The 17,368-nt window shown below is 46.2% G+C and overlaps 2 protein-coding genes across 2 annotated transcripts in view; one reads left to right on the forward strand and one right to left on the reverse strand.

Moving 5' to 3' along the window:
* Nucleotides 1-2,307, reverse strand: part of DOCK4 (dedicator of cytokinesis 4) — a 352,254-nt gene extending 349,947 nt beyond the window's left edge. The window contains exon 1 of the mRNA XM_039862786.1: nt 1,952-2,307. Coding sequence (XP_039718720.1) covers nt 1,952-1,988 — 37 coding nt within the window. The 5' untranslated portion in view covers nt 1,989-2,307. The remainder of the gene's footprint in view (nt 1-1,951) is intronic.
* Nucleotides 2,308-2,509: 202 nt separating this feature from the next.
* Nucleotides 2,510-17,368, forward strand: part of ZNF277 (zinc finger protein 277) — an 88,303-nt gene continuing 73,444 nt past the window's right edge. Inside the window, exon 1 of the mRNA XM_039862792.1 lies at nt 2,510-2,650. Within this exon, the coding sequence (XP_039718726.1) occupies nt 2,560-2,650 (91 nt within the window). The 5' untranslated portion in view covers nt 2,510-2,559. The remainder of the gene's footprint in view (nt 2,651-17,368) is intronic.

Consider the following 17,368-nt stretch of genomic DNA (forward strand, 5'->3'; position numbering starts at 1 on the left):
AAACAGATGGATTCCAAAAAACGGCTCAACAGTCCATAAGCCAAATGCTCAAAACTTGATAATAAGAGAGTTAACATTCCGTTATGTGTCGTACCGTATAAGCGAGCACAGCAGACACCTCTGCTGTCACCTCTCACCTCACTCAACCTCCTTTTCCCACCCGTGCACTCGGCATTCCACCTCCTCCTTCTCCGCAACCAAGTCCCAACCGCCCGAAAGCGAGGTGTCTGCTGCAGCCCCAAACACTTGACTGATAATATCCGGTTTGCCATTCCAGGAAATCCCAGAGTGTGTGCTAAGCCACTGCCCACAGCTTGTAAAGAAAGGCCAGGGACGAGCTAATCAATACCAGCTTCCCAGCTGAGACCTGGCATGGAAAGAAACCAAGAAAATAAATCTCGTCCATAATCTATCTTATAATTTACCACTTGGAAGAAAGCAACATCTGGGCTCGGCTCCAAGAGGGGCAGTGGGGCCCGGGCAGGGGGGCTGCTTCCCATACTGAGTGTTCAATCTGGTGACAAGGGGACAGTCGGTTCCTCACCAGCTCAGCAAAGGCAATGTCTCCTAGCAAGAGTTAATCTACACGCCAAGAAGGTGTGAGTGAGGAGAGGGAAAATCGCCACCACCACCCACTCCCTGCCAGCGGAGTAACCGGCAAAGGTTCCCCCTTCCACTTTGAAAGCTGGAACTCCTTCCCAAAGGTGGGGCCAGGGCCAACTACTGTGTCGCTAATCGGTCGGTTCAGAATGGAAGCTAATGGAAAACGTAGGAACGACTGTTTAATCACACAGTCCTCTCGGGGGTCTCCAAAGTCCTATACCCAGGCGAAGTTGAAAAAAAAAAAGAAAAAACGCCTGACTGACTCCTGGAAAGGCTCTCCAGATTTGTCACATTACCGGCAAATGAATTTAGAACATAAGCAAATGCGTACACATCGTCTAAATCACTAGATCTGCACCCTTTTTTTTTTTAAAGTACCTCCATCGGCGGGACGAACCATATAATAATAAATAAAGGTTGTTAGTAAAATCCATAATGCTTTCTCCCTGCGAAATCATCTGAGAGGTTCTAATTGCATTTGGCCGCCGAAGGCTTGTCCGAGAGCCTGGCTTCTTAACAGTCGCAACCCTAAAAGGAGTAACTGTCAAGGGGCGACCCAGCTGAAATCAAACAACAAAAACGGGAACTGTGATCGGCCCGAAATGGGAGGAGGGAAAGGAAGGGAGCCTCCCGTATTCATCCGTCAACATTAATATCCTTTGTTGTTCGCCTCTGCCCAGAGCGGCGAGCGCTACCCGGCCGCTTTCCCTCCCAACGCCGGGGCCGGGGGCAGCCTGTCCTGAACGCGGTGTCCGCGCCCCCTCCCCACCCCCGCCGCGCTCGCCCCAGGCCGAGGGTGGCCCGAAGTGGAAACGCTGCTCAAAGACCCGCTCCCCTCCGAGGAGCGGGGGGCAGAGCCGCGCAGACGTTGCCATGCACCGGCGCCCCAGGACCCGGACCGCGGCGGGCAGCGAGGCTCCGGCCGGCCCCGTCCGCCAGGGCGGCCGCGAGCGCGGGGCCCCGCTCCGCACCCCCGATGTCGACGCGAGCCGGGGGGAGGTCCGCGCCTGCCTGCCGTTTCGGGGCGCTCTCTGTGCGCGGTCGCGGTTGCGCCCCTCTCCCCCGGGAAGTCGCCGCGGCCGGGGAAGGGGAAGGAAGGGGAGGACGCCGTCGCCCTCCTCGTCCAACTTGACACTCGCACGCCCGGCGGCCACCCCGAACTCCGCAGGCGGAGCCCGCACGGGCGGCTGGCCGCGCGCTGCCCGGGGCCGAAGGGGCGACGGGGGGCGAGACGCCGGCGCCCCGACGTCCGACCCCGCAGCCGCCCCGGGCTGAGGCGGCTCGGGCGGGGGCGAGGACGCGGGGCGCGCGGCCGGAGCGGGCTGAGAGTTGGCCGCCGCAGACTCACCCACGCCGTATTTCTCGTGCTCCGTGGGCATCCACATGGCTGGGGAGGGCTCCCGCGGCTTCGGGCTGCGCGATGCCCGCGCCCCGTCCGCGGCTCACAGCGACGCACGGCTGCTGAGGGGCGGCTGCGGCGCGCGAGCCCCCGGCTCCGGGCACGGTCTGCGCCGGCGGCCGCGAGCCTGGTGTCGGCACCGCGCGGCCCGGGCTGCGCCGCCCGCCGCTCTCCCGGCGGCGGCTGCTCACAGTCCTCCGACGCGCTCCCAGGGACCCGGCGGCGCAGTCATTGTTCTGATTCACTGAACTAAGCGAGCACGCCGGGGCACTCTCGGGCGCACCCCCGCCCGTCAGCGCCTCCTCCAGCAGGGCCTGCCCAGCGCCCCGCGGCACCCTGGGAATTGTAGTTCTGGGCCGCCTTGTCCCGGAAGGGGGCGTGGCACCCGCTGTCAGAGGCGGGGATTAGAATCTGCTCGCCAGCTCCTATTGGCCCAGAGCGTGACGGCGCAACGCGGGCGTGGAGAAAACGACGCGTCGGCGGCAGGCGCGTTTGCATTGGTTCCCGTCCGCGCCCGCCCCGCCCCCGCGGCCCGCCCTCCTCTCCTCAGCGGCGTAATGGCTGCTCCCGTGACCCGGGGGGCTGCTACCCGAGGGCAGGAGAATGGTGACCGCAATCCCAGCGGAGCCGCAGTTGTCAGCAACGAGGGTGAGTAAGGTGCCCCCGAGGTATAGGTGGCGTGTCGCCTCTCGGATCAGGGATGCGGCTGGCACGGGGCGGACCCTGGGAGCCCGCCCACGGCGAGGCCACCTGGGCACGAGGGCGCCCCGGGCGGGCCCCGCGGGACGAGGGGGCCCGGAGGCAGCCACTTGGAGGGGGCTGTCTAGGGAGGAAAGGAGATGGGCTGGATTGGCCCTCTCGCCAGCCGGGGGCGCGCCCTGGGCGTGTGTCCTCGGTTCCGAGCGCCCAGCTTTGCGTCCGCTGCCGGGTGGGTGTGAGTTCGGCCGGGCCGCTCTTGTTCTTCGCGGGTCCCCTGCCCCCGCCTCGCTTTGGCCTCGGGAGATGCTTTAATTTGGGTTCGGGCGGATATCCACTTGCAGACCGGTCACTGCCGTTCAGCCTACAGATGTGCTCGGGTGCTGGCTGGAGCGGCCTCGGCAGAGTCTGGCCTCTCACAGCCTCCCCGGGCCTTCGTCGACATCCCCGGGTGGTCTTCGGGACCGAATCTGGAGCCTGGGCCGCCTTCCCAGGCTGGGTCTCTAGAGAAAGAAGAAAATGTTAGTAATCTGCCCTCGTGACTTCACAGAAAATTCGTGAGTGGTTATGAAAATCACAGCTACTTTGTCTCCACTTGGCTTTCAAGTTGCCCTCTGATCCTCTGTAGAGAGGAAAACCCCCCAAACTTCAGGGCACTGTCTTTAGGATTCCTGGCCCGACCCTTTTGCCTTTAAGCTCGCCTCCCCTCTCCACCGCGCCCCTCGGGTTCGCTGTTGGCCCTGATAGGTAATTGAACAGAGCAAGTTTTTTTTTCTGATGGACACAGTTTGGGGCTTACATGTGGTTCTTGGTCCTTGTTGAGGTTTTCTTGGTTTCTTTGTTACAGTTTTCCTGGTTAAATTGACATTTAGTCTCAACTTTTTATCTGAGCAGCGCAGAGATAAAGTTCAGTTTCTTCTCACCTCCCTCAATGGAATTACCTAGTTCTGAAATTATTTCAGTACCTACACCAAAGGTGGCCTCCTGAGTGTAAATTCGGAGTTATCCCCACACCCTACACAGTTCAGTATTGGGTTGGCCACACAGTCAGCTATTAATCTGATAATAACAGACTACTAACGTTTTCCAGATTCTACCAAGTTCCAGAAGGCTGCCAGTTTAAAATCTAAGGATGGAATCTTTGATGAATTCATCTCACAGATTAACTCATAAAAAAGGTAATAGGGTATGCCTTTCAAAAGCATTTAAAAAACAATTTAAAAATCACTAGTTTTAAAATTATAAAAATTTTCGTTATAAACATTTCAGACTATTCAGAAGTGTGTAAGGAAAAAAACGGAAGTTCCTCCACCACAGTTCTACTCCCATAGTAACAGGTGTTCAGAGTTTGGTGTGTGTTCTTTCTGCCGTATTCTTGTGACACACACCTGTAGGACTTTGAGTTTTAAAAAATAAAAAGGGAACATACTACGCAAGATCAAAGCTCTACGATCTTCCTTCCAGTGATCTATTACAGACACTGCCATATCAGTACATTTGTTGCTCCCTTCTTTTTGAGGACTGCGCCCACTGTAGTCTGTAAATATGGGTGCACCATACTTTAACCATTCTTCTATTAATGAACATATAGTGTGGCTTTAATTTTTCAGTAATGATGTAGCAAACAGCTTTATATACAAATCCTTGGCCACTGGGTATTTATTTCCTGAGAAATTGCTGGATCAGAGGTTACACATGTTAAAAATTGGGGTAGATGTCAGGTCTTCCCCTTCAAAGGTATCAGTGAACCTTCCACCAGTGACGTATGAGGGTACCCCTTTCCCCATATCCTCACCACCTGTAGGAAATCATTAATGCAGGACCAACGTTTAAATGACTCATGGATGGAAGAGTAGCTGGTAGAAATCTTCATTTAGGTTTCAGTTTGTTTTCAACAAAGGCGTTGAGCAGCAGTGAATTTGCGGCATCTGTAACATAATGAAACTCCTGCCCTGGCTCTGGACTGCCCGGTGTCGTCACTGATTTGTAGCAGTCAATGGGAGAGCTTCATGCTTGATTTTTATGTCATTCTTACAAGGTAAACTTGTCAGCCAAAATCCCCTTAAGAATTATTCCGAGACTTTACCCAGTTCTTTTCAAAGCCTTTCAGAGTGATACAAATTTTGAGTGGAAATAGTGCTTTTAAAAGTATATTCACATTTTTTTGTTAAGCGGCCACTTAGGTTATCAAGTACTTCTTTCCCCCATAAAAATCATTAATTTTTTGAAAACTGCCTCTTTTAACAAGTTTTCCTCTGGCTTTAATTAAAACGTCAGTTTTAATTTAAGGGGCAGATGAACTAGGAAGTCTTTTTCTAGAAACCTTTGCAATTCTACAGATCTACTCTGGAAAGGGGTGCTGGGAGGTGTTGTAAGCAGGTGCAGGGCCATTGCTGGGGCCCGGGTCGCCAGCCCTCCCCAGCTCCGCGCCCCGCCCCCCCACCCCCGCTCCACCCACCCAGGGAACACCCCAGGTCTTACACAACCACTCTCCAGGCATTGGAAGAGTAACTAGGATTTCATATCGTCCTGAAAATTAAGAACAGAGAGTAAATAGACTCAACATTTCTCACATTTGGGATGTATTATGGGTATTTTTTTCCTTTGCTGTTTTTAATTAGGAGGCGAAAGCAGTAAGATAACACATCTATAGTTTCTTAAACTGACCATACTTTTAGGACATTTCTGTGACTGGGATGATTTTTTTCTGACTGCATTAACCTGTGCCTTCGTTAACCAGGCAGCTTCACCCCTGCAAATGCACACTCAGTAGATGTGATCACGGTAAAGCTGCTTTGGGTTTACACTACTTTTCCTCTGGAGACTTTATCAACTCATTTGTGATGTCTCTAGAAGAAATCGGGGTAGCAGGTGGTGTCACCTCCTCATTCTTGTGTTTCCTATTTAGGTCAATGGCGTGAATCCGCAGCCAGAAACCTAGGAAGCATCCTTGATTCCCATCTCGCCCTAAGGTCCTGAGCCTGATCAGTTACTACGTGTTATTTTTCCGAGCCTGAAATAATCTTTTGAATCTGTTCTTTCTGTTCATCTCTTTAGCCACTATTCTGTGTCTAACCCTCACTCTCACTGCTGAATTACCTGTGTCTCCCACCTGCCAAACTGTGCTCTTGGGAACCGAAAATTTGTTGAAATTGTCAGCGTAATCATACTTACCATTTTAGCATAGTTTTCCATCTTTTTGCAAGTGAAGTTTTAGTGCTATTTAGATAATGATTACAAGAATACTTCAGATCTGTCCTTTGTAATCTTGTACCTATAACTGAATGAGCTGCTACATAGACCTTAAAATCTGTCTTCCATCATCTGTCTGGCCGTTATCCAGTTTTCCACAGTATCACCTTATTTCCAGCATGAATGCTTAAGTCTCATATATTTGACAGGTCAGTGGAAAAAGGACTCAACCCTATCTTGAAAAATCTGTATTTAAATTTCATCTCAGACATTTAGTAGCTGTGTAACGCAGGTTTATCGCACACGCTGCTACATTCATGAAAATATAGATATGATACCTACTCTGCAGTTATGATTATTTCATTGAATTATCTTTTTGACAGCCCAGCATATTCCCTTTTATAAAGTTGGACTTCAGTATTACTGACTTTTCAATACAAAGATATGCCTAATTGAGCTCAAAAACTGCCTGCCCTGTGATTCCATATTCACTCAGGAAGCAGTCTAAATGGTGGCGTAACCCAGGGGAAGCTTCGGAATGTGCTGGTGATACTGCTATGTTGCTGTGCATTCATGGAATTTGGGGGTTGTCAGAGTGTCTGTTGCTGCTCCCCACTAGAATTGCAACTATGTGCTCCGAAAGCTTTTTATGTTATCTAATATACCCTGACTCACTCCTACGCAGTGCTGCCCCCTCGTACCCAGCTCCCCACGCAGACACCCGCACTCAGAGTCAGCAAGAAGCTCAACATAGTCTTGCATATGGGGATGGCCTTTCAAGGTGCCAGCCAGAGGATGTCGTGGAAGAGAGAGAATTACAGAAACCTAGTCTGGTAGCTTCGGTGTAAGATTCTGAAGGGGCCTCCTCTGGAACACCCTTTTATTTTCCTATAAAAATAAACAGAACCCAGTTTATAGATTGTTAAGAAGAGATATTATCAAAGGAAATATAATGATGCTGCTGGTGGTAGCTAACATTTGTTGAGCAGTAGCTGGTGCCACATACTGTTTCAGGTACTTTTACAAGTCTTATTTCATTTTATCCTCACCATGGCTGGGAGGTAGATACTTTTATTATCCCTTGTTTACAAAAGAGGAAATGAGAGACAAAGAATAGCTTGCATAAGGTCACACAGTAACTAAAGGGGAACTTTTAGCATATTAACTATCATAATGATATCTCTATCATAATGATATCTCGTAGTAAGTAAATTCCATTGGATGAAGTCTGCAAGACTCTCCTTAAACATAAGTATGTTCTAAAAGCTCATGTTACTGCAGAAAGGCAATATGACATAGGAAAAAGAATATTTGTGTACATTTTGAAGTCAGACCAGTTTAGGATCAAACCTTGGTTACTTACCAACCACAGGCAAGTTAGTCCACCCCTGAACCTGTTTCTCTTCTGTAAAGTGGGTAATAGTCATTTGTTTTGCTGGAATGTTGAAATGATAGTTATATTAGCGGGGTCGTCAGTAAATGGTGACTGCTCTCTCAGTCATGGTTACGGGGATATCACTGCATGATCATCTCAGTGATGATCGAGGGGTACAGCCTTAGTCTGTCTTTTCCACTTCATGACCAGGTTTCTCTGGCAGGTACCTGGAGTAGCAGACCTTGAATTTACACACACTCCTCACGAAGGTGACACAGACCGTCCATCATGCGTGGAATAGCGCAGCCCTCCACAGCACACACTCATACACTTCCCATCTTGAAAAGCCGAAGATCGCAGTCATAACTGACGATGATGTTGGTCAGATTTATATAGTAAAAATTATACTTCTAACATAAATCTATGGGTATGTAGAAATAAGCAGCGCACATAAACTGCCATCTCCAACAAATGAATCTTTAGGTGCTAGTATTAGCTGTTCTTGCAGAACTTTGCCACGGAGTTAGAGTTCGAATTTGCTATGATTTATTTAATAAATTCATCAGACTCTGAATGGATTGGCATTTCACTGGCAGTACGTTAAAGAATTGCCATCTTTTGCTGAAATGAGTGTGTTCTGCTGACCTCACTGACCCAAAGGTGAGCAGGGCAGCCTTTTCCAGAAATGGTGATGCATTCGATTGATCAGTCTTCTGCCTCCCTCTGCATCTCGGCCGATACTTTTTGTGGCCAGTGGCACTTATTTGTAAGATAGCTAACTGGGGTTGGGTGCTGTCTTTAGCTCTTGGAACTAAGTGAAGTTTTCTAGAGTTAGACAGGACTTAAACCTTTGCTTTATTTTTGTTGGGGGCCAACAGCTGAGAAGTGGTAGACTATTTTAAGTGATATAAGCTAAAATTGGATACTGTTAGGCTCTGTCCATGTGTAGTCATTGAAATTAATCAGTACTTTTAATATGAATGTATGGAATGAAAACCTGGATTAGGCATCAGGAGACCTGGATTCTGATCCTGAATTTGCTGCTTTGTAGCAGCGTGAACTTGGGGAAAATCATTTAACCTCTCTGAGCCTTGGTGTTATCATTAAAATGCTGCAGTTAATTGCCTTGCCGATGTTATTGGGCGACTGAGTGAGGCAGGATATGTGAAAGCATTCTGTCAGCTTTGTCGCACTGTGGAAATACAAGGACGAATGACATTGTTGATGAAGGTTGATCACAGAAGACAGTGGCGAGTCTTCAGAACTGGACCAACTGGGTTCAAATGTGGCTGTCAATTAAAACCTATGTGACCTTGAGCAGGTCATAGGACATCATTTTGACAGCCGCTGCTCCTACAGAAGTCTGGATGTGACTTTAAAATGATTACAGACTAATCAGCATTAGGGTTTAAATCAAGACATAGCCTTGCTTTTATAGTACATAAACCCCTTAAGCATAGGGACTGTCACATATACCTTTGGATCACTTCGTCTGCTGGTACAATGCCATACTGTGATGGCATTGGTGTTGGCTGAGTGGTGACTGAATGAATCGGCTTCATGCTGGGTGCTGTATGGGACACGAACGAAGAACCTCTGGCCTTACCATGGGGTCACTTCAGTGTAGTTGGTGGGGCTTGGCCTTCATGTTTTACCAAAGCTAATCGGAAAGGCCTTTCTGTTTCCGTGTCACACTGGGAAGACGTGGGAGCGTTTGAATCTGTCATTTGAATGCATTGACTGAGGAGCCAAGCAAAGTAAAGCTTTTAAATGTGTTTATTTTTTAAAGGAAGGAAATACATGCTATCTCCTGGTTTCCCTGACTCTTTCCTCCTCTTGTATTTTTTCTTAACTGAAAGGTAAAGCCTCCCCCAAGTAATTATAGAGGCCCTGCCTTTAAAAAAGTAAATTTAATGTTTTTATCCAAAAACTTAGATTTGTTTTTCAAGAGAAAGACCTCAGAACCGTAATTGTGGTTATTTATTTAACACAGTCTTCTGCTACGTAACAAGCTGCTATTCACCAGTAATAGCCAATTAGAAAAGAAAATATCTTGTACCCGCTAATCGTAATTACCATCATAAAGCAATTAATAGCAGGAACTGTTGCGGAGCAGTAACATCAATCAGGCCGTCTTTGCGAAAGCACCACACAGCCACTCGCCACCAGTGGAGGCGGGGAGGGGCGGGAAAGGAAGCCGAGTGTGAAAGCTTGTTGGAATTTCTTACAAACCAGCTTCTGAGTGACCCTGAAAGCTGTATGGACACGCACCCACGTGGAGGGAGGCAACCCTGGGCCCGGGAGAGTCCTCCCCGCGGCGCTCATGCACGCACCGCTCAGTAGAGCGCTCCCTGGACAGAGCCAGACACCCTGGGTTTTAATCTCGCCTCCGCTTCTGACGCCGTGATGCTAGAGAAGTTCTTTGCACTTGTGATAAGATTTCCTGGCTTGTAAATGAGAGAATTCACTTATAGTAGCATCCTTTCAGCTGCGTCTTCCAAACATCAGAAGAAGAAGAAGGTGGATTTGAGCTAGGGAGCCCACCGTGTACGTACCCCAGAGTCCATGCAGAAAGGAAAATATGCGTCTGCGTGTGCCCTTACGGATTAGTTGCACATGTGAGCGTCATCAAGCCGGCGTATCCAGTTAGAAAACTGGTGGAGAACCTCCATAATCGATGACTTCTGGGGTCTCTAAACCCGAGCGAGTGCGGACAGGTCATTAGCATGCATCTCACCTCACCCCAACCCCTCTCCTTTCCATTTCTTAATAAACTGCAAATCTGAAAGAGCTGTTGATAGAACTGAGACCTGGTTCATTCAAAAATTTTTACTAAGCAAGCTTCTCTTTTCTAGATGCTGTAGAATACAGAGATGAAAACGAGGCAGGTCTTGCCATCAAAGATCGTACGGCCTACTAGGGAAGATGAAAGAAAGATACAGATAACTGTATGACAAGGTGGGACACACAAGGACCCTCAGAGTGGTCAAGACAGAGTTAAGCAAGAGATTGTATGTACACCTGGAACTAGTATAGCACTGCATGTCAGTTATGCAATACACACATACCATGTAGTTAAAGAAATGTGTGTGGCGAGAGGGTCGTGTTTGAACAACCATAGTAAAAGGGGAAAAAGTTAGAGTTAAGTTAAAAAGCTAATAAAACTTGAAGAATGAAAGAAGATACGTAGATATAGATAGAGCTGAGATTAGATTGCATTAGATGAGAGTATATTAGATTAGATTATGCCCAGCAAGTGTTACTGGGCCTTTAAAGTTTAATGGGATTTGTACGTGCAGAAGTCAGGGAAAGCCAGACAGGCCTAGGCAAAGGAGGAAGCAGCACAGAACTAGGGAATATACAGCAAATAACAAGGCACTTCATTCTGCCTGGAGAAAATGGGAGGTAAGTGGGAGCAATGGAAAAGAAGTCTGGAAGGGTAACTGCAGCTAGCTCATACAGTCCCAGACGTGGACCCTGACTCTGCAGACTGGGCATTTGAAGGAAGAGAATGACGAGGTCGCAGTTTAACCCGGTAACAGCGTCCTGAGAGGGAAGCTTCAGTCGGGAGGCTGGGTCTGTGCCTGAGTGAGAGCTGACGGAGACCCACACCAGACTTAAATAACCTGCCCTTGTTAAGGACGTCAGGTGATGGCTCGGTCCAGTGAGGAAGTCCCTGAGATTGGAACACGCTGGGACCGAGCAGGTTGTACAGGAAGAGTCTGTCTTTGATGGGTTGGGGTCTGCCTGGGCTTCGTCACAAGAAAGGCTTCGCCAGCTGTGGCAGACAGTGCATAAAGACCAGAAGGCAGGCCTCAGCCCGGCAGGCACCGGGTGGGGCGGCCGCAAGAGCAGTAGTTAGAGCCGGGAAAGCAGGTTTTATCCAGCAGCTAATGCAGTCGAGACAAAGAGACCTCAATGTAGAACCAGGCTGGATTCCAAATATGGCAAAAGGGGATTACTAAGAGGAAACATCAGGGGGAATGTGGCTAAATGGACTTGATAAGGTCCTTGCTGGAGTCAGGCCAGGGAGATAAGCTGTCACCTGGGGGGTGGTAAAGGATGAGGAACCTCGTCAGATATGAAAGGCGGGGGATTTTCTCTAAACTGAGCAAGATTCTTGCTGAAATGGGCAGTGCAGGTCTGGCAAGGAGTAGTTGAGAGGAGCCCAGCTAAAGCTTGGCCAAGAAGACGGTCTTTGTCGGCAGGAACACAACCACAGGTCAGGTCGACTTCAGGGACAGGACGCAAGACACTGAAAGGCTTAGAGAAGCAAGTTGAGAGGAACATGGGTCCTGGGTGAGGCATCAGGTCAATCGGCCTATAGAGTCAGCAACAGGTGGACGACTCAGTTACTAGAAAAGGAGTCCAACTTGAGGCTTGGTTCCAAGAAATTAGTCACATGCCCAGTGACTAGCATCTCAGACCCAGGTGGAGAAGACGCCAAGACCACGGGGTTGATGCAGAGCCACCGGCTTGAGGTGGCCCCCTGCTGGAACAGAGCCAAAGCACTGGCGGCCTTAGGGCCCCCTGCCATGCTGATTGGCTGAATTGGCAGGGGCTGAGCTCCAGGCAGCTCGTTACAGTTGCCCATATGGCCACTGAACTCCTAACCCTGAGCTCATTAATCCTGAATAATCAGTCGTAATGTAATTCTCAAGGATAAAGTGATAACACCCTTTCTTTTTCATGATCCCTAGACTGCATGGAATTTGATGCCTGGGAGAAAGGTTCCTGTTCTTGATCTTTTCCTTGTGAAACATCTTAGAGTTTATTGACAGGACAGATTAAATTATAATGTTAATAATTTGCCCTTGTTAATATGATACTCTCAGGTATCAGTAATTTAGTTGTTCCTATAAATACAACACAGTCCTGTTTTCCTTTCATCGAAACCCAGAGTACCTCCGGCTCTAAAGCTTTGCATGCTCCTAGAGCCCAGATGAATTAAAAATGGAGGAAACCTTTAAGTGATGGACTGAAAAGAAATTCATTTCCTTGCCATGATGCTTCAAGATAGTTCCATAGAAATTTGTGTTTTTTTTTTTTAATCTCTGTGATTGAAGTAAGTAGGGCTAATATAAATTTGGTAAGCTGTTTATATTTTTAAGGATAATATTCTAGGACATCATAGACTATAAGACAGAAAAGTGTTATATAAGTTTACCCAAAGATTTCATGATCACACAATTTGTAAATACCGAGTTAAGTAACGTTGCGTAACTTCTCACATCAGGACTTTTCTGTGCTGGTTTCGTGACTGTTCTAGACACGTTAAATTGCAGTTCCCCCTGTACTTACGCTATCTTTCCCTCAGGCAGTACTATTAACATTTCATAGGATGCTAGTGTTCCACGGAATGTGGTTTGGGAAGTGCTGATCAGGGTCATTTTCCCTTTAAACATCATGTTTATCAAGAGCTTAGATCTTCCCAAGCAGTTCCATCTATAAACACCTTCAAGAAGAGATCACTCACCCTGTATCGATAATAATAACCATTGTCTTCACCTTTATAGCTTCCCTGTTTTACTTTATGCCCTTAGCGGAGAGAAAAATAAGTGTAGAGTATCGAGCACGAGGTGAACACAACAAACGTAATTAACTCTTCTTGCCTCAGGGAGATGCGACATCCTCTGAGGGGCATTTTTCCCCCCATTATATCCTGAAAGCCAGTGTTCTTTGGAAAATGTCCAGGTAACACCGAAGTAAATATTTCTGCAAACAGAACCTACTACTGTAGCACGATATGAGAAATTTTAGTCTTCAAGTTGGCATCTTGTTTCTTTATTCTAATGTCTTTTCTTTAGTATATTGGAATTAAGATTTGAAAATTGAACAATAAAAAAGGAAAATGTTCCTGGGTAACCAGTCTGACCTCCCGTTCCAGAGCACAAAGGACTGTGCTCTTATCCAGCCAGGTAACCGTAGCTATTTAATGCATTATTTAAGGTTATAAAAATTTAATTCACATCCTTCTATCAGCTTTCATCGGCTTCAGGAATGTAGGTTAGTTGCGATTTTTTTAATTGCCTTTGTATGGCAATATTGTCAGAAATGTCAGCATTTCTGAAGTACTGTTTATTAGTGAAAAGATGAATCCAGGCATCTCTTTGATGTAAAATCCACAACTAGTGTGGTATAGAGGAATTTTTTAGTGAAAGGAGTTTTTAGACAAATGATTCATGGACCATCGTTATTCACTTCTAGTTAGCAATATTCAAAGCCAACTGGCTAGTCTCCATTTCTTCGGGATTCTCAGTTCCATTAAACATGGTTTCACTGTTAGAATGGTTATTACCAAAAAGACAAGGAATAGCAAGTGCTACTAACCAGTCTGAGAGGTTAGAGTAGGCTTCACGTGCAGGTGGTCCCTAGGCAGAGGTCTTTGCCAGGCGGTCAAGGGTAAGGTAGGTCTTCTTGGTAGAGATGCTGCGTGAGGAAAGGCTTGAAGATGCCCCACATCTGCACGTTATCAAAGCCTTAAATGCCGTGGGGGAATAGGAGACAGGGTGAGAGGAGGGGACAAGGACTGTATGAAGACAGAGCTTATGGGTTTGCAAAAGAAAGTGGATTCTCCCCTCCGTGATGGGCGGTGTTTAAGGGCGGTGAGTACTAGGAATCAGATTTGCTGGAAGGGAGCATCCATCCTGTGGCGGTCCGTACGGGAGGATGCAGACACAGGCAGGGCGGGCAGTTCGGAGACTCACGAGTAGAGCATGTTCCTCGTGCAGTCCAAACTGGGTGCCGCGCTAACCAAGTCTTTTCTGGGTGTGTAAAGCATCATGTAACCTGCCAGCGCGAACACCAGCTACGGTTTCTCTAAGCCAGCAGGAAAAGGCTCAAGACTCCTCCCTGCCTGTCCCCACTCATTTGATCTGCTGCTTCTCGACCACCCAGACAGCTGTGCGTTAGCTTTCCCTGCCTTACCTATAGCTCCTGCTCAGGTGTTAGTTCCACTTTCGAGGAGTCATCCACGGGGCGCAGATGGAGGGGTCACACCTGTGCACTGAGTCGCACTTGACTTTGTCGTGTAGAAAGCTGCACTTCCGAATTCTATTTTCTAGATGAAAGTAAATTTTTACACTTACATTTTTCTTAATTATTTCTCAGAAATTTCACAATCGATATCTTTTTCCATAATTAAAAATGGCCATATACTCTGCAGTTCTTTTTCTTTTGATCCGTGGCAAGTTTTACTAGATACTCCTAATTGAACTCCAGATTTTATACAAATGTAAGAATTTTCAACAAGGCCCACATCATTTGGGAAGGAGTTTGATTATGTGTCTTTAAAGTTATATGTATGTGTGTCTGTAATTTAAAAAAAGAAACTTAAAATGTTGATGTGTTCATTGGAGTAAAGTTTAGTCTGGTAAACATAAAGGGGAAATTTTGATTTGTTGTGATTTTTCTTATTGAACACTTACGTACACATCTATTTCAAATGCTTTATTCTGGTTTAGCACAGCTGATAAGCCCAAGGTCATCCTTAGCCAATTGTCAGAAGTATCTAATTTTCCACTGTAGTACTTCTTTTTAATGATAAACTGCTTTTTTTTTTTTTTTTTTTGTCAGTAGCTCTGTTACATCTTTGAAGTCTTGGATGAATGCCTATTGGTCCTAATGATTGGCTGCAATTTTTCAGATTATTTTTTGGCTACTCCCCATCTCCCCTTACCCTATTTTTTCATTTTGATAACTTGTTATAATGGATTACTTCATTGCCTAGGAGTGTTTTTACTGTTTTTCTTTACATTTTATTATGTGTGATAATTTCACCTTTTCTTTACATTTTATTATGTGTGATAATTTCACCTTTCATTTCTGAAAGTAAGCAGACATCAGTAGGGCACTATTTTACATAGCGTATTGGGATCAAGATAGCATAGAACTTGCCTAATTCAAAATATTTCTCAATTGATCAGTGAACAACTTATCTTATGTATTCCTTACTAATAATCAGTAATGGGGGATGAGAAGCTAGTCTATTAGTCAAAAAACAAAAAACAAACAGGTAAGATAGTAGTTTCCACCTCATTAGGAAAGAAGCTTGGTATCAATTTAAAGTGTGCCGCTGTTTTCTTCAGTCAGCTAGCTCCCCAGGACTGCCACCAAAAAAAAAAATTGTCCCCCTCTTAACTAAAGTGATTTCAAAGCCTTTGTTCCATGAGTGTCACATATTAAAGCTTGGACAGATGATGTTTAAAGTGAATAATGAGGTATGGGATTAAATGGGGATTAGGAGTCAGTGTAATTGGGATTAAAGTCTCAGGGGAAGACAAACATGAACCGCAAAAAGAAAGAAGGTATCCACGAGACAACAGAAGAAACCTTGTGAAATCAAATCAGATGTGTCCATTTGGAGAATTAGAACAAAGTAGTCTGTATGAAATAGTCTGTGGCTTAAAACTTAAATCTATGTAGGAAAATGCTCTAACCTTTCAAATGTTCCTCTCCAGTATCTATTTTGAGCTGATGTAATTACTTTGAATTAATTTGAAAGCAAGATTACAGATGAATAACTGAGAATCGAGGCCACTTCTCTGGGGTTACGAGAAGTGTGTGCACGTGTGTGTGCACAAACAGTAGCACACATTACTAGTTGATGATAATCTAGGCATCGTATGGGATAGACAGGAGTTGAAACTGTCTGCTCTCTGGATGTCCTTTCCTTAAGTTCCCCTCGATCCTGAGCCTGAATGGCAGTTTAATAGCACTTTTGTTAGAGCAGTTAGGTATCAAATGTTTAATGCAGTGTCCAAGGCAGGAACCTGGGGATGCAGTTCTTATGCCGCCAGCCCCGCAACACCGAAGCTTTGCCTGTGGCCACGGCAGTACCTTGTAATCTTCAGATGGCTGGTGGTTCTAAAAATTACTTGCCTGATCCAATTCCTTTATCTCTGCATATTTTGAAAAAGTTTATCATCTTCTAACCAGTCTGACCCTAACTCACATATTCTCCTTGCCTGGAATATCTTCTCACTGCCTTTCTACCTCACGACCCGTAGCTATTCCTGGAGACTTAGTTTAGATATGACCTTCACCTTTTCTGTGAATTGTTCTTGCTGACTCCTTGCCTCCACCCCAAAGGTAACCCAGCAGTTCCTCTTTTTAATGCTTCATTTCCATAATCAGTTTCTGATTTCAGCTCCCATGTTAGGGTTGTGACTGTAACACACTTTGCTGTTGTATTTTACATTCAGATGCTCAGTCGTGATGTTTACATTACTTCTCACTTGAACTTGCCACTTGGATGGAATTAGCCATCTGTGCGTTGTACGTCCAGGGCTGAAGCTGAGGCCCTGGTTTCACCCTCTCCCTCCCTGCCTCTGAACCGCTGGAGGACACAGCCTTGCAGAGCCAGTGCTACACTGGCTTCCCTCCACAACGCTCCCCACATCGTTAGCAAGTCATTTTCTGGAGCATCAGTCCATGCTTGATCTCACTTTATCACCTCAACTACATTAAACAGGTGATCAAATTGTGAAACAAAATGCATAAGTCACACAACTAGTTGTTAGCAGCAGCACTGTATTCGGAAGCCCTACATTTATGTCCTCTTAATGCACGGTCACTATACCACCACACACCTTTTCTCTATCATTTTAAGTATCTCCACTTTGAATAAGTAGCATTTTAGTTAACTTCAGGTGTGGTGTAAGGAAGCAGCCAAGCTTTATTCTTCTGCATAGGAACATCCGGTTGTTCCAACACCATTTGTTGAAAAGACTATTGCTTCCCTAACTGAATTGTCTCAGCGTCCTTGTCAAAAATCAACTGACCATAAATGTGGCTGTTTATTTCTGGACTCTCAGTTCTCATTCACTGATCTATGTCAATCTTTTCTGATGCCGGTACCATACTGTCTTACTTACTTTAGAATGAAAAGCTAAAATGGTTACGAGTGCTATGGTAGATGGTGTAAGTTTTGGTGACCCTAAAAATCCTACATATTCTCTCACTAACAATTATTCACATTACGTGCTTGAAATTAAGCACAATCTAGTATTTTAAATTAGAAACCGAAAGGCGATTTTAGAAACATTTACACTGGAAAAAGGTCTCTCTGTGCAAATAAGACTAATCTCCTACGATAACGAGTG

This window comes from Pteropus medius, unplaced genomic scaffold (genome assembly GCF_902729225.1).
Source record: "Pteropus medius unplaced genomic scaffold, Ma_sr-lr_union100, whole genome shotgun sequence".
Taxonomy (NCBI): domain Eukaryota; kingdom Metazoa; phylum Chordata; class Mammalia; order Chiroptera; family Pteropodidae; genus Pteropus; species Pteropus medius.